This window comes from Vigna umbellata, chromosome 6 (genome assembly GCF_029865625.1).
Source record: "Vigna umbellata cultivar VRB3 chromosome 6, Vumbellata_1.0, whole genome shotgun sequence".
NCBI classification, from domain to species: Eukaryota; Viridiplantae; Streptophyta; class Magnoliopsida; order Fabales; family Fabaceae; genus Vigna; species Vigna umbellata.
This window is the reverse complement of record NC_142170.1, coordinates 8,743,630-8,767,485: the sequence shown is the minus strand read 5'-3', so window position 1 is coordinate 8,767,485 and position 23,856 is coordinate 8,743,630. Positions and strand designations below refer to the sequence as shown.

Below are 23,856 nucleotides of genomic sequence, written 5' to 3'. Positions count from 1 at the left end.
ATCTGAATTTAATGCAAAATTATCTGTTGAATTAATTAAGGAATTAATAATTTAATGGATAATTTTAGAACTTGTTTTAAGGAATTACTTAAATCAAGATACGCTTATGTGAATGCTTGAACAGATAAAGTATTTTGTCCAGGATGTTAGATTTTGATAAATAGTCTTAATTGAATAAACTTGACTCCAATTCTTTTGGGAGAACTATACTTTTAACTTAATTTCCTGTATTATTTAAATGATTTCGTATACTTGCTAAAAAGTTATCGGTGTTTAATATAAAATTAAAGATAATATTAATGTTAACTTAATATAACAAGAGTTTCTTAATGCTTTGGTTGAAAATAAGATGAATGACGAAGTTATCATATTTATAGAGCGCTTTCACGAATCACTTATAACTATTAATGCACTATCTCTTATATTTCTTAAAATGTGAATGTTCATTGGGTTGGGTTATCCAATGACCCAATTTAACCCATTTAAATTGGATTTGTTTTCATATATTATTTAGTTAAATCTAATACAATTCTAACTAACTAATTCACTCTTGTATGGATTAGATGATGGATTTAATTAATATGATGATTTGACACCTAAATTAATATTTTCTCTTATACTTGTATTATGAAAAAAATTGTGATATATTGTTTTATTTCATATCTTGAATTAGTTTTGAAAATCTTATTACGATTTAACTAATTGACTTGCTTTAAAACATTGATATAATTTTTGTAAATGATGTCTTATATTTTTAATTAGGTTGATAATTCAAAATTTTAATATTTAACAAAAAAAAAGTTTTTTAAAATTTGACTCAAACAAATCTGAGTTTAAAAGTAACTTGAATTGGATTAGGTTTAGCATACAAATTGGAATAACCCAACTCAACTTAATATTTATTCAGTGAATTTTGTAATTGATTTGTCCAAACTTTCAGAAGCCCTAACATGTAAATTAAATTATAGGATAAGATAACAACCACGTCTCATAATTAAGAAAAAAAATAACACAAAAAATATAAAAGTTTTAAGTAATTAATAAATATAAAAATTTAATAAGACTCGATTAAAAATACTCAAATGAATTTAAAATTTAATTTATTTTAAATATTTAACTATTTTTAATATTAAATGAGTTTGAAATAGTTATAATTTGCTTATATATAAATTATTGGAATAAGATTTTATTATATTTAAGTACAGGATAACAAAATAGTTGGACAGATAAAAAAAAATAGATATTAACGGAATGAAATAATAGATATATAAAAGCCATTCAATAATATTGTTTTACTGCAATTATGTAATAATGTCATCAGCAGTGAATAAAAGAAAATATAGACCATACCACATTATTTATTTAGTTGAAAAGAAAATTAAAACAATTTGTAAAACAAAAAATTAATTTTTGAATTTTGTTTTCAACCTACCACTTTTGTATGAAATAAATTGAAAGGAATAAAAAGCAAGGAAAGAAGACGATGGAGTTAAAAATAGTGCTGATCTAAAAGTAAATAGACTAGTTATATCTATGTTGAGTTATGGTTTTTTCTTCTTCTTTTAATTAATACTTTAATATTTACTTTGATTTCACACAGTGGATATTTTGTCTTTTGTATATTTTTCTCTTGTCTTATTCATTTCAGTTCACTTATAAACAATGATAAATAATGGAAGAGAGGTTAACTTCAAAGTCTACGCCATTCGTCGGCACTCTCCGAGTCGCTTCTTTACTCTGCCTGGTTTTACTGTTCAAATAGATTCATTAGCTTTTCATTATTATTAAAACTGTTTTTAAAGTCAAAAAAACACATTTTTAATAGTGTAACTTGTGTATATAAAATTATTATCTGATTGGATTACAATTCATATGTTACTTTAAAACATTGCAAATATATATATATATATATATATATATATATAGAGAGAGAGAGAGAGAGAGAGAGAGAGAGAGAGAGATTAATTTTCCACTCTTATTCACAATAAAAGATTTAATGTGAGTTTTTTTTTTTTTTACAAAGCATCATACACTCATTTTTAAATCTAATAGGAGTGTTTTCACGTTTAAATGTGATGAAGAAAATTTGTTTTACATAAAGTTGTTAATTTTGTGAACCTATGTCACTCAAATATTTAATAAATTTGATCTCTTTTTTACATTGGTTTCAATAAGAAGTTCATATATAACAAATTTATATTTTTGTTTCTCTTGATTTCTCGATAATGATGGGAGTGGAAATATAATGACAATGGATAAAGCATAAAGAAAATATGGTAAAAACCCATAGTGGTAGGTACGATGGTAGGAAAAATTACAATAAAATAATAAGAACACTAAAATAAATTGCAAAAAAAGTAAATTACCAATAAAGAAACTTGTAATCAATGAGAGTGGTGACCTAAATTGTAATAATCAATTAGATTAACCATTTTTCATTATTAATCCTTGTATTTTTTTTTGTTTGGAAATGTGTCCCAAACACTATGTCACAAGTAAAAAGATTGTTCATCAACTAAACTACGTTTTGTGTGAACATTGTGATTTAAGATCATAAGAGGATATTAATTAATCAAACAACAAACAAGTATGCCTAAACAAAAGATCAATTAAACAATATAAAGTTTTTTCTTCGATTGATTGAGACTTACTTCACTAGTTTTTGGTTTTACGGGAAACTTTCGATATTTTAAATAATCTTTTCTACTTGATCAATGCCCTCGACAATATATAATTAATGAATTACCAATTAACTTCTTCTTTGATTTAGTAACAATTCAATTTTAAAAGCATTAATATTAGAACCTTTTAAAAAAAAGCTAGTAATCATAAGTCAGGTAGTGCACACCAGACAAAAACGAAATGTGGAAAAATTGTTACATAGCAACTTAAATTGTTCAGCTTAGAGGGCCTTTAATTTACAGTGTGCAATTACATTTTCTATTTCTTAATTTAAAAGTATAAAATGAAAAGTTTTACTCAGTTGTGGGCGTAACCCAATTCCATGAAACTTTCACTAAAATATAAACTGGGCCAAATTAGACTATTCAACTTTTCCAAGTTAGACCGTATACTTTTTTTTGTGTGGACAAAATAGAGAGTACACAACTCGAGATTTCTTTCACAATGCATTTTTCTCACAAGGTATGGTTTTATGTGAGAAAACAATTCTACTTAGAAATATACCATTCGGCACCCAAACGTGTGAATATGACCTACAGAATTTCTGTTTATTCACGTAAACAATAGTATTAACATAATTATGTAATTAAATGTTAATCAAATAGTATAATATATGGGTCTAGATAATCTTGATCCATCTAAGTAAGAGACTAATAATAATGCTATAAATATGTTGCGTACATATTATCTTAGTTTAAACTACGAGTGACTTAGGTGTGAGCCATTTAAACAAGAGACTCATAAATCATCAAACTTTTTTTTCGTTACTTTCATTCCTATTTCCAAATGTGTAGTTTATATTTTATTTTATACTATTTACTTATCAATAACTTAATTAGTATCACTTTTATTTATTTATTATTGATTCTTCTCCTGTAATAAGTCATTGTAATGTAAGTTTTTTTTAACGAGAAGTAATCTGATTTCTCTTTAAACTAGCCATCAAACACTTTTTTCTTTTTTTCTTCACTACTTTCTTTCCTATTTTCAAAGGTTTCATTTTTATATGGTTATGATGGAAAAACATCTACGTGAGAACATTATTAGCTACTATTAAATCTAGGGAATGATTGTTTTTAATACAAGTGAAATTGCTTCTTTGTTATTTTTTAGAGGTTTAAACCCTTCGTTGGTCCTCAAGTTTGTATGAAAATCTCAGTTGGGTCCTCAAGTTTTTTTCTGTCTCAATTGGGTCATATTTTTTGTAAAAGTGAGCACATTTTGCCATAACCGTTAAGTGTTGTGAAACGGCGTTAAAATGGTGTGAGCTGGAGCACAGAGAATGTGGTGACGTGTTTAGGGTTTAGTACGTGGACTGTTTTGTTTAAAATAATAGTGGTGATGTGGCAACCCTTTATTCATATTAGGTATATCAGAATTAGGGATTTGAAAATTGGAATTGGGGATTTCATTTGGTTGTTGCGAGACGAAGCGGAGGACGAACAAGAACTCCAATCTTGAACAAGACGAAGAGGGCAGCTAATAGTTGAGGCGACTAAGGTAAGATACCTCGTTTCGTCTTTGGTTTTGTGTTTCAGTGCATGTGATTTGTGGTCTTCGACAATTGGGTTTTTGTCTTGGTCTGTATGTATTTTTATAATGCTTTGTGGTCCCCATTTTGCATGTTCAATTGTTACATTGTTTATCAGTTGTAGTGGTCCCAAATTTTGTTTCTTGAATTGTTTTTCAGTTGTAGTGGTCCCCGTGTCTATGAGTGTTTCGTTAGTGGGGATGTTACTTTGTTCCCTGTCCCCCTGTCTTTGTCGGTGTGAGTGTTTAGTTAGTGAGTGAGTGTTTAGTTAGTGAGTGAGTGTTTAGTTAGTGAGTGAGTGTTTCTGTAGTTGTAGCAGTGTAATATTCGAAACACTTGTTAACCCCCATAATGTACAGGTTATAAAAGGAAGTTGTTGATATGGATGAGGAACGTATTAAGGTGGTGGTCCACCATTCTGGAAATTTTGTGAGTGATGATAATGGGAACTTAAGCTTTGAAGGAGAGAGAGCAGAATGGTCTTGTGATCCAGACTTGTTTAGCTATTTTGGCATAGTAGCGTCAGTCAAAGATTTAGGTCATCTGGACATCAAAGAGTTATGGTACGGTTTAGGAGGTCAGTCTGTGCACCCAGATAGGTTAGAATTATTAACTGATGATAGGGGTGCCATGCACATGTTGAACATTGCTAGGTTAAATGATGAAGTTCATCTGTATGTGGTTCATAATATGATGGAACCAGAAATAATAGAAATGATTGATTGGGTTGGTGGTCAAGTTAATGATGAAGGTGATGTTGCAAGACAAGTGGAGGAGGTTGAGGTTGTTCGTGATGTTCAACTTGGAACAGAAATGGTGGAGGGTGAGGGGGATACCCATGAGGGTGAGGTCCATACTGAAGTTGAAACAGAAATGGTGGAGGGTGAGGGGGATACCCATGTGGGTGATGTGGGTGATGTTGAGGTCCATACTGAAGTTGGAAGAGAAATGGTGGAGGGTGAGGGGGATGCCCAGGAGGGTGATGGTCTGGATGATACTGCAGTAGGAAGAAAAATGGTTGAGGGTGAGGATGATGCCCATGAGGGTGAAGGTGATGGGTATGAGGGTGATGGTGAGGATCATAGTGATGTTGGTAAAAAAATGGTTGAGGGTGATGGTGAGGATCATAGTGAAGTCCCTGAGGGTGAAGGTGATGGGTATGAGGGTGAAGGTGAGGATCATAGTGATGCCTATGAGGGTGATGGTGAGGATGTTGAGATCCATCATGAGGAGGAAGCTGAGGTACATGATGTAGATGATTTTGAGCTAGAGGATTATGAAGAGGATGATGATGTAGAAGACAGTGAGGGTGATGCACATCAGGCAGAGTCTGAGGACGAAGATGTAGATAGAAGTGAAGGAAGTCTACATGATGTCAGCGTGCATTGTGACATTGGGACTTCTAAAGGAAATGTGGGAGAACAAGCTTGCAGTGCCTTACTTGAGTCTGAACGGTCAACAGATAATGAATTTATTCATGATATGTGTGGGTTGTCTGACAATGAGTGGTTATCAGAGGAGTTGTTGAGTGGATCAGATAGTGAGGACAATCATGTGAGGACTAAGATAAGGTTTCCCACTTTTAGTATGCCTAAAACTTTGGTGGATTATAAATGGGAAGTAGGAACCTATTTTCCTGAGAAAAATGAATTCACAGATGCCATAAGGACTTATGCACTAAGTAATGGGAGAAGTTTAAAATTTATTAAGAATGACAAGAAAAGGATTTCTGTCAAGTGCTTGGGTGGAAGAGGAAATTGTAAATGGTATGCGTATTGTTCCTTTAGGACTGATATCAGTGCATGACAACTGAGAAAAGTGTTTGATAACCACAACTGTAGTAGAGATTTCAATGTTAAGTTGATCACTTCAAAGTGGTTGAGTGAAAGGATGGAGAAAACTGTGAGAGAAAATCCTACAATGAAGGTCATGGACATTAGGGACAAAGTTACTAGGAAATGGAATGTAGGAATTTCAAGAAATATGGCGTTTAGGGCAAGAGCAATGGCAAGAGATAAGGTTGAAGGATCATTCAAAGATCAATATAGAAGACTTCGCGATTATGGTCATGAGCTGCTGAAAACAAATCCAGGAACAACAGTAAAAATCAAAGTTGATAACAGTGATGGTGAGGTCATATTCCAAAGATTTTATGCATGCTTGAAGGCATGCAAGGATAGCTTCATTTGTTGTAGACCTATTATTGGCTTGGATGGATGCTTTCTGAAAACCAAATATGGAGGGGAGTTACTAACAGCAGTGGGAAGAGATGGAAACGACCAAATGATGCCCATAGCATATGCTATTGTTGAGGTAGAAAACAAAGACTCCTGGACTTGGTTCTTGGAGCTCCTTATTGAGGACCTTGGTGGGGCAGCTGTATGTGCAGGATGCACATTTATTTCAGACCAACAAAAGGTCAGTGAATGTTCAATATGTTTTACATATAACTGAATATCTTCATTAAACAAATGTTAATTACAATATGTTGAATATGTCAGGGTCTTTTGCCAGCAATCCAGGATCTTCTACCTGGTGTAGAACAAAGATTTTGTGTTAGGCATTTATATTCAAACTTCAGAAAAAAATTTCCTGGAAAAAACCTTAAACGTCTGATGTGGCGGGCAGCAACAGCAACACACCCACAACAATGGGAGACTGAAATGAGGAATATTAGAGACATAAATCTTGACGCATTTAAATATCTGATTGCCATCCCACCTAGGTATGCATTAAGTCTTCTAGTTATTAACTCTTAACCATATTTCAATATTTGCTTCCTTGCCATGACACATAGTTGACTACTTATATTCACTTATCCCAGGTTTTGGTCAAGATCTAGATTCACCTCTAGATCACAATGTGACACTCTTGTCAACAACATGAGTGAGGCCTTTAATAGTGTGCTAGTCGATAGTAGGTCTAAGCCTATTATTACCATGTTAGAAGACATAAGGGTTTACATAATGAAGAGATGGGCTGCCAACAGGACAAAGATCACATCATATCAAGGTTCAATATGCCCCAAGATTTTTAGCAGATTTCAAAAGGAGTCCTGGTTAACTAGACATTGGTTACCAAGGTAACTTTTATGATGTGTGTTTCCATTCATGTTAACTTTCTTTCCATTTATTGTGATCCATCTAATTGTGTTTTCAATTGTGTATTACATACAGGTGGTCAAGAGAAAAATTATTTGAAGTGAAACATCTTTCAGAATTTGGTCAGCAATTTGTTGTGAATATTGACACCATGGACTGCACATGTAGAAAATGGGCAATTACTGGCATTCCGTGTACTCATGCCATCACTGCAATGAAGTTTTTGAATATAAATGCAGAAGAATACATTGGCAACTGGTTTAGGAAGTCTACTTATGAAGAGACTTACAACACAATAATTAACCCTATCAATGGACAACATGTCTGGGATGTTACACCCTATGCAGATATATTACCACCAAAGAAGAGGACAATGCCAGGAAGGCCCAAGAAGAAACGAAGGCTAGAGGAGTGGGAGTTGAAGAAGAATAACAGTGAATTAAGAAAGGGTGGCCAGAGGAAAACATGTGGCATCTGCAAACAACTTGGACACAACAGAAAAGGCTGTCCACAAAGACCTCCAACAGTAGAGGTTCCTACAGCCCAATCTTGTCAAGTCACCCAACCTCCAGCAACACATGTTCCTATTGGTGACCAATCTTCTCAAGTCACCCAACCTCCAGCAACTATGCCTTTATCTGATGAATGATGTACTGATCAATGATCTAATGTACTGATCCTAAATTTATATTTTGTAGCAAATGTTTGCTCTATCATTTTGAACACAGTCTGTGCAAATGTATTGTTATGATGTATTTTGGATATGTAAGACAATGTTGTTATCATTTTGAACAGCTTCTGTTATCATCTAAGACAATTGAAAAACTTCTGTTATCATCTAATACAATGTTTGTGGTTATCAGAAAGTGATTACTGCCCAATTTTGTTATCACTCATCAACTTTATTTCTCATTACTTTATTGCTCATTGCTTTATCATTATTCCACTTAAAGTAACAATACAATTAAATGAAATTAAATGACACACATTATCACTGTAATAACTCACCAACATTAATAAAACACACATTACATATAAGCCAAGTTTCAAGTCTGATAACATTAATAAAAAACACATTACATATAACCCAAGTTTGAAATCTGATGACAGATGACACAGCATCAACCAACTTTCACCAACATTGCTAATACAATTACATTCAAAACAAATATGACAAAGATCATCCCCACCAACAATTTAAACCACTTATCTAACTTAACTAAACTTTTCTCTATACAACCCAGTCTGATCTTTGGACAATATGTTCCTTCCATTTGCAACACACTGTCTTCCATGCTCATCACACCCACTTCTTCAGTTCTTTCACTATCAGTCCTTTCTTCTACATTCAGCCATTTTCCTTCATTTCCTTCGTCAATGCACCACTTGAAGAAGTTGCAACCAACCAATTCTCCACTCCCACCCTGTTCAACACCAACACACACACCTTCGTCAAAACCCAAATAAATAGACATAGATTTATTGTGATATGAAACTGACCTTGAAGTTAGGGCAACCCCAGAATTTTTTCCCCTTGTTCTTAGGGGTTCTCGCAGTACGAAACACTGCACTGTGACCACAGAGGCATCTTGGGTTTCCATCGAAGCTCCTAACACTGCCACTACTGCGTTGCATGGCCGAACCCAAACATTGGCAAGAGGAAGATGAACGAGACATCCTTACCACCTCCTCAACAGTGCTTGCCCAAGACGTAAGACACCAGCTCTGGTTCACCAACACGAAACACGATCCTCTCCAACAGGAGAATATACTTTGGATGAGATGGGATGCCCTTAAATGTTAGGGCTTCGTAGCCTACGTGGATAAAAGAAAAAAACAGTCAATTTTAATGCACAATGCCACGTCCGTAAATTGAAAAATCCAGCTCACACCATTTTAACGCCGTTTCACAACACTTAACGGTTATGGCAAAATGTGATCACTTTTACAAAAAATATGACCCAATTGAGACAGAAAAAAACTTGAGGACCCAACTGAGATTTTCATACAAACTTGAGGACCAACGAAGGGTTTAAACCTTTTTTAGAAGAAAAAAAACATATAACACATTGTGCATGCATACCACACTTTTAATAAATTTGGAATCAAGTTGCAACATAAGTCACGGAAGTCTTTCTTATAAACTTTTGATTGAAACAAAATTGATCATATTGGACAAAACACCAACTATTATGAAACATCAATGATGAATAAATTATGTTTTGAAATCATTGATAAAACATTAAGAGATATTTTGAAAATTGAAAATAATAAAAAAATATATTCAAAACCCATTTTGTGATAAAATTATTGTTTTGAAAATAATTTTAAACAAATTTGCCGGATGTAAAGAACGTATTCACATGAGATTGTGAAATCAACAATAAAGTATGTGTTATGAAAAAAGTTATTAACTTTTAAATCTTTCATAGAACATGAAACTAATTATTATCAAATGTAGGGAGATATTAAAAAAAATTTACTCATTGGATTATCTCAAATCATTAAAAAAATTCAAAAGTAATTTCTATAGATTTACATTAACAGATAAAAAGTAAAACATAAGCTCTCTATTTATATAGATTTACTGTCCCAAAAAAAAAAAGAGAATAGTAAAAGTAATACTTAAAAACAACATAAACACTAACTTGTGATAAAATACAACTATAAAATAACAATATATAGATTTCATGTAAGGTTTCGTCGCGTACTATCGACCTTGTTCGTAACTGCTATCAAATTGCAGACTTGTTTCTGGTTTACTAGAAGAAGAAGCTGAACTTGAATAACGCTTGTTCATAAAAAATGTTGGCTGCGTGGGAATTGGCATGGTTGTTGTCTCTACGTCAAGCATGTACAAAACATTTGACATAGTAGGTCGATTACTCGGTTCATCTTGTATGCATAATAATCCAACAACTGCACATTTGAAAAATTGATTTTCGTTGCATGTTTCACCAAGACTAGAATCCATTAAATCCAGTATCTTGTTCTCTGACCATAAGTTCCATGCCTGATAAATATAATGTCAAGAAAAAATGAATCAGAAGTCAATATAAGTCACAAAAACAACACAAGACAGCAACACAATAAACATACATAACCCAAAAGGCTAGAAATTTGTTTGGACTCATAGAATCCTGTGTTCTTTTTTCCACTAAGAATCTCCAGTAGGACCACTCCAAAACTGAAAACATCAGATTTCACTGAAAAAAGTCCATCCAAAGCGTACTCTGGAGCCATGTATCCACTTCAAGAAAAAAACAATATAAATTTTTATGTGTAGCAAGAATGTATGGAACATCATATTCAGAAAAATAACAATGTCAGAGTACATGGTGAACTTACTAGGTTCCCATCACTCTCCCTGTACTTGCTTCAGTTTCTTTTCCTCCAAATATTTTGGCAAGACCAAAGTCAGATATCTTTGGATTCATTTCCTCGTCTAAGAGAACGTTGCTGGTTTTCATGTCTCTATGAATCACTCTCAATCTAGAGTCTTGATGAAGGTATAGCATGCCTCGTGCTATGCCTACTATTATCTCAAACCGCATCGGCCAATCCAACAGTATAGTTCGACTACGGTCTTTCAACGTATGCATTTCACATTTCAAATCAAGAACGATGTTAGCGAAGTTATGGTTGTAATAATTAGAGAATAGGTTGTGTGAAGGAATATGGAGTCTCACCAAATATAAATGAGTCCAAGCTCTTATTTGGCATGTATTCATAAAGTAAGATTTTTTCATCCCCTTTTATGCAGTAGCCCCTCAGTCTAACAAGGTTCCGATGTTGAAGTTTGGCAATCAAAATAACCTCATTTTTGAATTCTTGCAGGCCTTGAGTGGAAACACTTGAAAGTCTCTTTACAGCTATTTCTTGACCTCCTGGAAACGTTCCCTGGATAAAAAGGTTTCCATACATTATATCATGAGAATATTTTGCAAGGATTCAATGCAAGATAGGTAATAAAAAGTTTGATGAACAGAGCAAATCACCTTATAAACAGGTCCATAACCTCCTCTTCCAAGCTTGTTAGAATCCGAGAAACTATCTGTAGCTGCGAGAATGCTTGCAAAAGTGTAAAAGGGAACTTCAATGCCTTCGATGTCTTTTTCTTCTAAACTTCCTAAGCCAATCAAACCTTTCACATGTCTTTCACTCTCATACAAGCTCTCCTGAATTTGAGAGCTTGCTCGATCTGAACTCCGTACCAACAGATACATAGCATTTCATTATCTGTGTGAAGATAAAAGATTTTTAATTTAACGTGCAAAACTACAAATGATTACCATGTTTAAGGGATTTTTTCTTTCTCCACACGATGCCGAATGCTATTATGCATGTCACAGCAGCCAGGGAACCAAGAGTTGCTAAAAGAATCAGTTCTAGTCGAGTTGAGTGATTTCCTGATTGCTCTTCTGTCGCAGAAAGGAAAAAAAATGCAGAAAGTATGAGGGCAAACACCATTATAATTGTACTACCAAAATGCCAAAGTACCATTATAATCATTTTAATCTGGCAATATTTTTTCGGTATTAAAGGAGAAAAATAGAAAAGTGGATAGGATTATAAATCCTAACCTTGGGTGCAGCTCATTAATGTGTTATTCCAATTATAGTTTGAATCACAATGGCACCTACTTCCACCTTCCCTTGTTGCTCTGCATGTTGAATGTGGCCAATTCATGCAGTCTGTAAGCTGACTACAGGGGGGTTCTGGTGCTGGTAACCAATTGATTTTTATTACGGCATCTTCATTGTACTGAACCTTAAACGGAAAATCAGTGCTATTTTGACTGCTGAAACTGTAATTGAATGAATTGAAATAGTTTGTTTGAATGGAAAACATTCTGGAATCTTCATCGATCCAAGTTACTGGGTATGGTATTCCTCCGGGAATCATAAAACTAACTTTGCCAGTGGATTTGTTGCAATTGAAGTAGTTGTACATGGGGTCTCCGCAGTTTGACCCATTGCTTAGGGGATAAGGAATAGCATATGTGCCGCAAGGTTCACACGATTTAGCAGTTGGTGCTACACAACAATACATTAATTCAGCCTTAAATCATGTTTCATCAGTTTACCGTTCAATCCATCCTTCTAACTGATGAGTCAATACAATATGACCTATGAATATCATCTAGAAGTTTCAACTAATGGTATTAAGAGTATATATAAATTACCTATGTCTGATTTCTTAACCATGATAGAAAGATCATGACCGCGCAGGTAGTTCTCGACAAGAGAAGATAAAGGCCGCTTCCAGATATTGCACGAGTATGAACCACGATCACCATATGTCGTACTATTAAATGAATAGGCCTGACACTGTGATTGGGGACACATGTTGATGCACATGGATTGGCATTTTCCTTCTGTTTCAGTATTAATCTCTTCGTCTGGGTCGGCCACTTTTATGTTGGTTAAGTTCAGGAACATCACGCCCTCGTTGGTACTGGTACACGTCGTTGATTTTCTCGCACATCCTTGGGACTCCGATTCTCGATCAGAAGGAAAACCTTGAATAGAACTGAATCCTGGCAAACATCTGCACTGAATGAAGTTATCTTTGTTACATAGGCCGAAGCTCCCGCAATAATCAGGTATGTCACACTTGTTCTCTGGCCCAGACCATATCTTAGTCCAATTTGATTCTGCCTCATCCCACTCCAAAAACACTATCTCCCCTCTAGAATTCATCAAAAGCCTTGATTTATAGTACATGTAAGGTTGTGATACGAAGACTGTTTTGTTAGAATAATTGTACGTTTTAGTACTCCAGATGTCGTTGTTCAACAAATTAAATACCACCTGGGAAGCCGCTTCTGTGTCAAATTCATCAGGTGCCCAGTGGATTTTTGAATGATATTGCACAACGAAGCTCCGTTTCTCAGCCTGTTGAGTCAGCTTGAAGGTGAAGTTCCCAGGTGCTGGGTTAGCGGAGTCTTTCCAACAAGTCAACGACATAGTCGCGTCCATTTTCATGCCGGGAAGAAACGTGTCTGTTGGGTTCTTGAAGCTTTCCCACAGGTATGTCGCTTCAGAGTCATCCTCTTTTAGTACTAGATTCCCAGAATCTAGGAGCTGCAGTGTTCTGTTAGAGGACGAGGATGCTCCAAGTCCAGAAGACCAGAGGCTTCTGAATGCATATTCTACCACCAGATTTCCATCCTCCGCAATTCGAAAAACTCCAGTGGAATCGGGAACAGGATGATCTCTGTTGGCAACCCACACCACTGTTTGTGGTTCCAAGCCGTGATACCAAATCCCCAGGTATTTCCCTCCACTTTTTTCAGCAGGAGAAAAGAAGCCCAGCTCAAATGTGGCGTTTGATGAAACAAGGTTTCCATTGGAGTGGTGATGAGTTATGCTCTGGTTTGCCTTTAGAGTATCTCCACCCAAACATATTGGCAGGCAAAGAAGAAGAAAGGAGAAGGACAACACAACCTCTTCACTTCTCATTGCTAATACAAACCTTCTATGGTCTTTCTGATGCTTATTTCAAAATTTTGACACTAAATGCTATAACATCAACTACTATTTCAAGCATTATTCCCCCAAACAGATTTTTAGGTTTTCATTACAATAAAATTTGTTCTTTTAAAAGACAAAAAACACATTTTACTAATTTTTTTTGTGTGTATAAAATTGTTATCTGGTTGGATTACAATTCAACTGTGAACTGAAAGTATTACAACTTATATATATGTAATCCATGAATTACTAACTAATTTTTCTCTTATTTAATTAAAATTCAATTTCAAAACCTTTAATTAAAATACTAATATCAGAACTCTAAAAAAATATAATAATCATAAGTCAGGGAGGTGCATGTCCTGCTTACACCCACACAAAAAGGAAAGGTGGAAAAAAAAATACTTACCTATCAATTTAAAAGCTTAGTGAGCATTTAATTCATACGGTGCAATCACATTTTCCATTTCTTAATTTATATTGCAAAACAAATTAATATTAAAAATTGTATAGAAAAACGTCTATTTTGTCCATTATTAAAATATATCAAAAAATAAAAATTTGGACCAATTCTCAACTTTTCAAGGTTAGATAGTATTACTTTTTTTGGTTGACAAGTTAGAGAGTATAGTTGTTTCATTTCGGATTTGTGTTTCTTATTGTATTTTTTCTCACACGGAATGGTTTTATGTGAGAAATACAATTCTATTTAGAAAGTTTATCGTTTGGGCTGCCAAACTTGTCGAGTACTGCGAACTATAAAATTTTGGATTATTTAAGTAAACATCAGTTCAAATTTTGGCATGAACTATACAAAGAATATTTATGGGCATGACATGAGGTGCTTATCTTTTGCTTTTTCTCTTCTTTTTTACTTTTTTTTCCCCTCTTAAATGTTCTTTGTATAATGGTTGGGTAAATCATATTGTCCTTTTTAATTTATATTAGTTATTGCTGATAAAAATAAAGTATAAACATAATTAAGTAATCAAAGATTGATCGAGTATTAAGATAAATGGTTATATTTAATATATGTCCATTTAGTTAAAAGATTCATAAAAATACTACAAATATGTAACACATTTATTGATTATATAGAGTTAAACAAGCAACATCAAATACCTAAATTCAATTCATAATGTAATTGAAATTATTTAACAAATCCAACTACATGTAAAAAAGAAGATTGAAATTTGATCATTTATAACAATAGAAAATCAAATATTAACCTATAAATTAAAATTCAAATAAAAAAAAATTAACTTATAGAATTTCATGCAGTATATCCAAATTTTCTAAGCATAGCAGTCGTTGAGTTAATTATTTCTCTATAGAATATGTTTGCTCGACAAATGCATATTCACTAGGCGAATTAATAATTAATTATCTTATTTGCAATTATGAAACATTCATTTGGATTAATAGGTCATTTTTTAGTAGATTGACCTTTAAAATAAATATTACAAAGATTCTTTGGAAGGATAGGTTCATTAAACACATTCTCTATTTTTCAAGAGTTTCTTGTTCAAAATTTTGTCTTTGTCTACCAAGATTAAGAAACTTAATCCAAATCGCTAAATACACATAATTAAGAATATTTATGACTAAATCCTCTTTTAAAACTTATGTACCAATATTAATCTAAAGGCAAACATTGAAGTAAAAAAATATTTGTAAAAAAATTTCTAAGCTAAAAGTGTATATAAAATATGTTTATACCACCCACTTGTTTATACCACCCACTTATAAGTCATTTTCAAGGTGTCAAAGATTTACTTCTAATTTTGTTATTAATTGAATTTTGTTACTAATTTAATTGTTAATTTGGATTCATAAACTCTTAAATTGATAGTGAATTTAGTGATTAATCGCATATTATGATATTTCTTTATAACAAAAATACAATACAATATAACAAAATTTACCGTTTACACTCAATCGATAGACCTTTTGAAATAAAAAAACATTTTTCTTATTACATGTCAATATCATTAAAGATATTTAGAAATTTTATTACATTTAGTTTAAAGCTTCTATTTAAAAAAATGATTAATTTTAATGTTGGAGTCAAAACTCGTGACTCTTTTTGGTCTTATAATTGTAAATTTGTTTAGTATTTTAAAAAATATAAGGTTATTAAAACATTACCCAAAAAAAAAAATCTAGTGACTTGTGATCACATGTACGTTGTGCAAAATAAATGTGGATGTCGACGTTTTTCGAGAACGACCAGTCTAGCGTTCCGACGACTTTGACTTGCATGGGACAAAGTCACCCATCACAACATGAAAGCGATATTTTCCCACAAATAATTTGTTTCCTTTTTTCCTCCCACTGTTTATGTAAGATTAGAACACGAAAAAATTAATTTAAGTGTACGGAATTATTAATTAATTGAACAGTTTATAATTGTACTGTTTTATTCTATAGTTTAGTTTTAGAAATTTGAAATTTTAATGTTATAATTAATTATTTATTAATTTAAAACTATTTTATTTTACATTTTTATTTGTTTAAGACTATTTAAATTGTAGTTTAGTTTCATTATGTTGACTGGGCCAAATTTTAATTAAGGGCCAAATTTTAATTAAGGTTGACGCAGTCAAATTTAGTTAATTTTTCTTTTGTCATAATTAACTTGTTCAATTTATAAATATTTTAAAAAAAATATTTAGTCGAATTTTGGTTAAAATTTACTTGTATTCGACTTGATCGAATTCAACAAATTTGTAGGTGGGACTAACTAGATCGAATTTGATCAATTTTCGGTTGAGACTATCTCAATCATTTGTGGTCATCCCAATCGAATTCCGTTGATTTTAATTAGGGTTGACTCGATCTAATTCGGTCAATTTGGATAGAAATCAACTTGAGTAAGTTTCAATTGTAGTTGTCTCAAATAAATTTGGTTGATTTTCGATTATGACCATTTCAACCAATTTTTGGTTAGAATTGACTCAGCCGAATTTTAGTCGTGATCATTCCAACTAAAGACAAATATTTATACGAGAGCTTATATTCTTAGAGATAAATATTTCTTGTCTACTTAGTTAGCTTAATTGGATCGAATCTAAATTTTTATGCTGTGATTGATTAGGATTAACAAATAAGTGTTTGGACAATAAGAATCTTACCTCAGAGATAGTGGGGGAGGTAACAAAACCCTATACTTTTCATTATAAATAAATATTCATAATTGAATAATAATCAAATGTTAATTTTACATGCAATGCAACAGTTATGAAAATGTATGAATCAAAGAGAAAAAGAGAGAATAAAAGGTAATGGTTTAAATTTATATTTATACAACACTCATTCTAATTCAAACTCGCAGTTTAAAATGAAATATAAAAACAGCATGGAAAACTGTTGGCTCCATCGTGCACTATCGACCTTGTTGATAACTGGTATCAAATTGCAGATTTGTCTCTGGTTTGCTAGAAGAGGAAGCTGAGCTAGAATAATGCTTGTTCACAAAAAATGTTGGTTGTGTGGGAATTGGCAATGGCATGGTTTTTGTATCTCTGTCAAGCATGAACAAAACATTTGACATACTGGGTCGATCGATTGGTTCATCTTGAATGCATAATAGCCCAATAATTGCACACTTAATGAATTGATTTTCGTTGCAGGTTTCACCAATGCATGAATCCATTAAATCCAGAAGCCTATTCTCTGTCCACAACTTCCATGCCTGAAGTGATGTCCATAGAAATTATTGGTTAGTCGACAAACTCACAAAAACATACATACATAGCACAAAATTGCATCGTAAGAAACATACATAACCCAAAAGGCTAGAAATTTGTTTGGATTCATAAAATCCTGTGTTCTTTTTTCCACTCAGGATCTCCAGAATGATTACTCCAAAGCTGAAAACATCAGATTTGACTGAGAAAAGTCCATCCAATGCATACTCTGGAGCCATATATCCACTGCCAAAAATCATTGTTACAAGTAGAAAACATGTGTAAAATATTAACAAATATATATAAAATTACATATACTTGTCGAACTTACTAGGTTCCCACTACTCTTTCTGTACTTGCTTCAGTTTCTTTTCCCCCAAATATTTTGGCTAAACCAAAGTCTGATATCTTTGGATTCATCTCCTCATCTAGAAGAATGTTGCTAGTCTTTAAATCTCTATGAATCACTCTCAATCTGGAGTCTTGGTGAAGATAGAGCATGCCTCGCGCAATGCCTACAATTATCTTGAATCGCATTGGCCAATCTAGAAGTAAAGTTCTTGTTCGGTCTTTCAACATATGCATTTCACATTTCAAGTAAAGAATAACATTAGTAAATTCATTATTGTAATAATTAAAGAGATCTACTGCGAAATTATATGATAAATATGGCCAACTAACCAAATATGAAGGAGTCCAAGCTCTTGTTTGGCATGTATTCATAAAGTAAGATTTTTTCATCTCCTTTTATGCAATAGCCCCTCAGTCTGACAAGGTTCCGGTGTTGAAGTTTGGCAATCAGAATAACCTCATTTTTGAATTCTTGTAACCCTTGAGTGGAAACATTTGAAAGTCTCTTTACGGCTATATCATGACCTCCAGAAAACATTCCCTAGATTAAAACAATACATAAAATTGCAGACATCATGACAAATTTGTTAATGGCGCCGTTGTTAGGTAAGTAGTGAAGTTATCTGAAATCAATCAGTCACCTTGTATACAGGTCCATAACCTCCTTTTCCAAGCTTGTTAGAATCTGAGAAATTATCTGTAGCTGCTAGAATGCTTGCAAAAGTATAACAGGGCACTTCAATGCCTTCAATGTCGTTTTCTTCTAAACTTCCTAAGCCAATCAAACCTTTCACATGTCTTTCACTCTCGTACAAGCTATCCTGAATTCGACTACTTGCTTCATCTGCACTATCTAAAAGACATATTTGTATATAATCAATTAAATGAGTGTAGATAAAAGAGTTTAAATTCTACATCCAAAACTAAAATTAATTACCACGCTTATGAGCTTTTCTCTTTCTCCACAAAATGAGAAATGCTATTATACATCCCAGAATCACCATGCTGCTAAAAATTACCAAAGTCATTGCCAGTGGGTTGGTTGAACGCTTTTCTGTCCAAGGACAAAAATAAAATGCAAAAAGTAAGAGGCAAAATCCATTGAATTTACACCGCAATTTATTTAACCGTCTAGTCATGGAATTGCTCCAAAAATGTTTGGAATATCTACTACCAGTACTAGCTCCACAGGGAATTGAAAGAAACTTAAAAAAATTCTTGAAAGATTGTTCTTAATGAGATCTGATGTTTTATAAAAAATATTTACTTAATATATTTTTCTTAAAATTAATTTTTAATTTTTTTTCAGCTTTATAGAAATATTTTTTATGATAAAGATAAAAATATATTTATTTATTATTTAGATTTAAAAAATTAAAATTAAGATATTGTAGATATCTAATATTCTAAGACATCTTACTTTATACATATGAATAAAATAAAACTATAAACTTTTTTATGTAACATATCTCTTATATTTTCAAAATCCTAACATGCTTGGCTGAAAAAGATAAACATGTGTACAATATAAACCGAGGATGTTCAAATTAAGATACAATATTTTGGTTCAGCAAATATCACGTTACCAGATGGGTGGGAGTGGTGATGCTTTTAGGAAAATTAACAAGCAGTTGGTGGGTGTTCAAATGTAAGCATTAGAAGAAACAAAGTGAGTGAAACTTATGCAACAATTTTCTTGAAAGAAACACATGTTGTTAGTTGTTAGGAGAGTAGTTATTAGCTTGATTTGCTGCAACTGCAATTTTGTACATATTTTGCAGCAAGATAGTTCCTTTGTAGAGTTTGACACATCATATGTTAAATTAGACAGAGGATTTTCCAATATTTAGAAAATTCAGAATACATTGAATTTAATTTAAATCTGTTTCTAATCTTCTAACTTCTTAAATATTTTATTTTGATAATGTAATACAAATTTATTACATTTTAATTATCTTTTTTAAATAAATTAATTTAATTAACACAAACTTACTACTTTATGTTTATAGATATAGATGAAAAGTAATCAACTGAAAAAAATTTAATTTACATCCAAAATAAATTAACCTACTAGCATTGGTTAAGTAAATTAACATCAATCAAAAAATAACTCTAGTCCATATTGTAAAATAAATAATTTCAATAACATTAACTAAGTAATTTATATTAACATTGACTAAAAAACCTACTGCACTTGAAAATATATTTTCTAAAGTTGGTAAAAAAAATAATCTAAATTGGGATCTATTGAAATATCATATTGTGAAGAAAACGAAAAAATCATGATTAATGTTGGTAGAGAATACCTTGATTAATGTTGATTAAAAAATGATCTTAATTTATACTTTGATCTATGATGATTGAAAACTCTAGTCTAATTGACATCACGAAAGAATAATATAGCTCCATGTTAACAAAAACAGAGATTGTGTTCCAAAACATCATTGATGTTGACAAAAAATGTCCAAACTAAAGTCAATTCAAAAATAATAATCATGATAGACTTTGGTGTGAAAGAAATAAGCATTGACATCAATTGAAAACATTATGTTAAGCTTAAGATTCCTTAACCTTAATTTTTTTTAATTAAAAAAATAATAATTTACACGTTATAATCACCTATATTAATCATATTACCTACGTTACTAAAAGATAATTATTATGTCAATGTATATGTCAGTTTAACGGCATTGGTCTAATTTAATAGCAACATTCTATTTGTATTAATTTTTCAAAAGTAAATATCTAATTGAGAAAAAAAAACAGAAATTCTATTTGAGATTCTAACCCTAAGAAATGGACTTGCTGAATCATGTAAACTTTATACTAGACGATATTGTAGAGTGTGTACATTAAAAAAAGTGTAATGATTTTCTGTTTTTTTCTTTTACATTTTATTTATGTATGAGAGTCTTATTTAATTTTTTATATTCGTTTTCATATGTGATGATATATTTGTGTATGCAATATTTTATTATCATGTTTTACGTATTTTTTGATAGGTGTGAATCCAACATTTATGTAAATTGTCTATGATTTTAAAAGATATCGTAATATACCAATATAAATATTGTTTTTTTCATAAATTAAAGAGGAAAGTTTTCTCTATATGAATTATTTAAAAGTAATGAGATGGTAAGGGTTTTTTCGATACGTAAATAATAAAAATAATTTATAATAACAATGACCTGTAGTTTTTATTTCGAAAATGTTTAAAAAACATACTTTAATTTGAATTTGAATAAATAAATTTATTTATTTATTATGTTTTATAAATTTTTAAATATGTATTATAAATTATGAAATGTTATGATATTAGTGATTTTTACTTAAATATTTTTTAAAAATAAAATTATTTGTAAAATAAACATTACTTATGAAAAATCTATTCAAAATTGATTATATACGTAGATAAATATATTTTATTTAGACGTAAAAATTTGTTGAATGGTAAAATAATAGTTGCATAAAGAAAAGCTGACCTTGGGCGCATATCATGATTGAGCTATTCCACTTATAGTGCGAATTGCAATGGCACCTGTGATCTCCTTTACTTGTTACAGTGCATGTCGAATGGAGCCAATTCTCGCAGTCTTCGGGCTTCCTACAGGGAGGTTCTGGTGCTGCTTCCCAACTGATCTTAATCATCCCGTCATTTTTGGAACACTCTGCCTCAGCTACACTGAATGGAAATTTAGGATTGCTATTTTGATCTTTGGAACCACAGGAATATGAATAATCTGTTTGAATGGCAAACATTCTGGAATCTTCATCGATCCAAGTAACTTGGTATGATTTTCCTCCGGGCATCGTGAAACTAACTTTGCCGGAGGATTTGTTGCAATTGAAGTAGTTGTACATGGGGTCTCCGCAGTTTGGCCCAGTGCTCAGGGGATAAGGAATCGCATATGTGCCGCAAGGTTCACACGATTTTGCAGTTGGTGCTACACAACAACAAATAATGATTCAGCCATAAATCATTTTTCATCAGTTTACTGTTCAATCCATCCTCTCTAACTGACGAGTCAGTACAATAAGACCTATGAATATCATTTAGAAGTTTCAACTAATTGTATTAAGAATATTCAAATTACCTATATCTGATGTCTTAACCAAGATAGAAAGATCACGACCGCGCAGGTAGTTCTCGACAAGTGAAGGTAAAGGCCGCGTCCAGATATGGCACGAGTATGAACCACGATCACCATATGTCGTACTATTAAATGAATACGCCTGACACTGTGATTTGGGACACATGTTGATGCACATGGATTGGCATTTTCCTTCTGTTTCAGTATAAATCTCTTCGTCTGGGTCGGCTACTTTTATGTTGGTTAAGTTCAGGAACATCACGTCCTCGTTGGTACTGGTACACATGGTTGATTTTCTCGCACATCCTTGGGACTCCGATTCTCGATCAGAAGGAAAACCTTGAATAGAACTGAATCCTGGCAAACATTTGCACCGAATAAGATTGTCTCTGTTACATATGCCGAAGCTCCCGCAATAATCAGGTATGTCACACTTGTTCTCTGGCCCAGACCATATCTTATTCCATTGTAATCCATCCTTATCCAACTTCAGAAACACTATCTCCCCTGTAGAATTCATTAACAGTCTTGACTTATTGTAAATGTTAGGTTGTGATACGAAGAGTGTTTTGTTAGAATAATTGTACGTTTTAGTACTCCAGATGTCGTTGTTCAACAGATTAAATACCATCTGGGAAGTCGCTTCTGTGCGAAGTTCATCAAGTGCCCAGTGGATTTGCGATTGATATTGCACAACGAAGCTCCGTTTCTCAGCCTGTTGAGTCAGCTTGAAGGTGAAGTTCCCAGTTGCTGGGTCAGAGGAGTTCCTCCAAGAAGTCAACGACAAAGTCGCATCCATTTTCATGCCGGGAAGAAACGTGTCCGTTGGGTTTTGAAAGCTTTGCCACAGGTATGTCGTTTCAGAGTCATCTTGTATTAGTACTAGATTCCCCGAATCTAGGAGCTGCAGTGTTCTGTTTGAGGACGAGGATGGTTCAAGTTCAGAAGACCAGCGACTTTTGAATGCATCTTCTACCACCAGATTTCCATCCTCCGCAATTCGAAAAACTCCACTGGAATCGGCAACAGGATCTTCTCTGTTGGCAACCCACACCACTGTTTGTTGTTTCAAGCCGTGATACCAAATCCCCAGATATTTCCCTCCACTTTTTTCGCCAGGAGAAAAGAAGCCCAGCTCAAATGTGGCGTTTGACGAAACGAGGTTTCCTTGGGAGTCCTGAGTTATGAACTGGTTAGCCTTCAGAGTATCTCCACCCAAACATATTTGGAAGCATAGCGGCAGGCAGAGAAGAAGAAAGGAGAAGGACAAAAGAATCTCTTGACTTTTCATTGGCAATACAAAGCTTCTTAATACCTGTGTTCTCTCTGATAATAATCATAATATCATTATCACAAACATTTGAAATACAATGTTATCGTATCAAATTGTACTGGAACCACACGTTAATTTGGTGTTCTTAATTGTTGATCAGCAATGCGATAAGATAGACTTACCTTGGGTAAAATAGTCTGAATTGAAGTGGGTTCTCTTGAGTGGGATAGTGATGAAATACAGAATGTTGAAGGATAGAGTGAATTAAAGTGTTAAAATCCTTTAAAACGTTAATGATGTCCTTATTATTGATTATTGATTATTGATGTGAAGACTTGTACATCGTCAAGGTCTACGCCATTTGTCAGCATTCTCGCGGTCGTTATTACCTCTGTCATTTCACTTTCTTGGAATATTGGGTTTACTCTTTTTTCTTGGAATATTGTAATGATAAATGTATAATAATACTTTCACAGTATTTTAATAATTTTAGTACGTATTTGTGTTTATGATTATTATTATTGAGTGTGAAATAATTTTAGATTAATTAATATGTAAATGATGTTAAAATATTGTCAAAAAAAAATATTATAAAAGTTTCGTTACAAGATCATTTACATAATTGTTATGCTACATAATTATATGATATAATTATGCATAAA

At 32.6% G+C, this 23,856-nt stretch overlaps 4 protein-coding genes across 6 annotated transcripts; 1 reads left to right on the top strand and 3 right to left on the bottom strand.

The window, feature by feature from the left end:
- Positions 1-6,073: 6,073 nt before the first annotated feature.
- On the top strand, positions 6,074-8,128 carry LOC148196750 (uncharacterized). The gene is made up of 4 exons (XM_088093075.1): positions 6,074-6,631; positions 6,715-6,938; positions 7,038-7,295; positions 7,390-8,128. Exons 1-4 carry the CDS (start codon positions 6,104-6,106, stop codon positions 7,961-7,963), a joined length of 1,584 nt encoding a protein of 527 aa, XP_087949201.1. The 5' UTR covers positions 6,074-6,103; the 3' UTR covers positions 7,964-8,128.
- A 219-nt stretch (positions 8,129-8,347) lies between these two features.
- On the bottom strand, positions 8,348-9,129 carry LOC148196749 (uncharacterized). The gene is made up of 2 exons (XM_088092408.1): positions 8,815-9,129; positions 8,348-8,738 (listed from the first exon to the last, which is right to left on the bottom strand). The coding sequence occupies exons 1-2, from the start codon at positions 8,989-8,991 to the stop codon at positions 8,436-8,438; spliced, it is 480 nt and encodes a 159-aa protein (XP_087948534.1). The 5' UTR covers positions 8,992-9,129; the 3' UTR covers positions 8,348-8,435.
- Positions 9,130-9,862: 733 nt separating this feature from the next.
- On the bottom strand, positions 9,863-13,853 carry LOC124822553 (G-type lectin S-receptor-like serine/threonine-protein kinase At4g03230). Of its 3 annotated transcripts, none has more exons than XM_088093072.1 (8): positions 12,500-13,839; positions 11,898-12,350; positions 11,607-11,735; positions 11,313-11,515; positions 11,004-11,214; positions 10,663-10,900; positions 10,414-10,564; positions 9,863-10,327 (listed from the first exon to the last, which is right to left on the bottom strand). In XM_088093072.1, exons 1-8 carry the CDS (start codon positions 13,776-13,778, stop codon positions 10,025-10,027), a joined length of 2,967 nt encoding a protein of 988 aa, XP_087949198.1. In that variant the 5' UTR covers positions 13,779-13,839; the 3' UTR covers positions 9,863-10,024. The 3 variants fall into 3 exon arrangements, with proteins under 3 accessions (XP_087949198.1, XP_087949199.1, XP_087949200.1); XM_088093073.1 differs by having other exon boundaries at positions 11,607-11,732; XM_088093074.1 differs by lacking the exon at positions 10,414-10,564 and having other exon boundaries at positions 10,186-10,327; positions 12,500-13,853.
- Positions 13,854-17,065: 3,212 nt separating this feature from the next.
- Positions 17,066-23,227, bottom strand: LOC148196748 (G-type lectin S-receptor-like serine/threonine-protein kinase At4g03230). Its single transcript, XM_088092994.1, has 8 exons — positions 21,925-23,227; positions 21,313-21,774; positions 18,768-18,884; positions 18,472-18,683; positions 18,161-18,371; positions 17,811-18,048; positions 17,575-17,725; positions 17,066-17,484 (listed from the first exon to the last, which is right to left on the bottom strand). Exons 1-8 carry the CDS (start codon positions 23,210-23,212, stop codon positions 17,176-17,178), a joined length of 2,988 nt encoding a protein of 995 aa, XP_087949120.1. The 5' UTR covers positions 23,213-23,227; the 3' UTR covers positions 17,066-17,175.
- Positions 23,228-23,856: the final 629 nt, after the last annotated feature.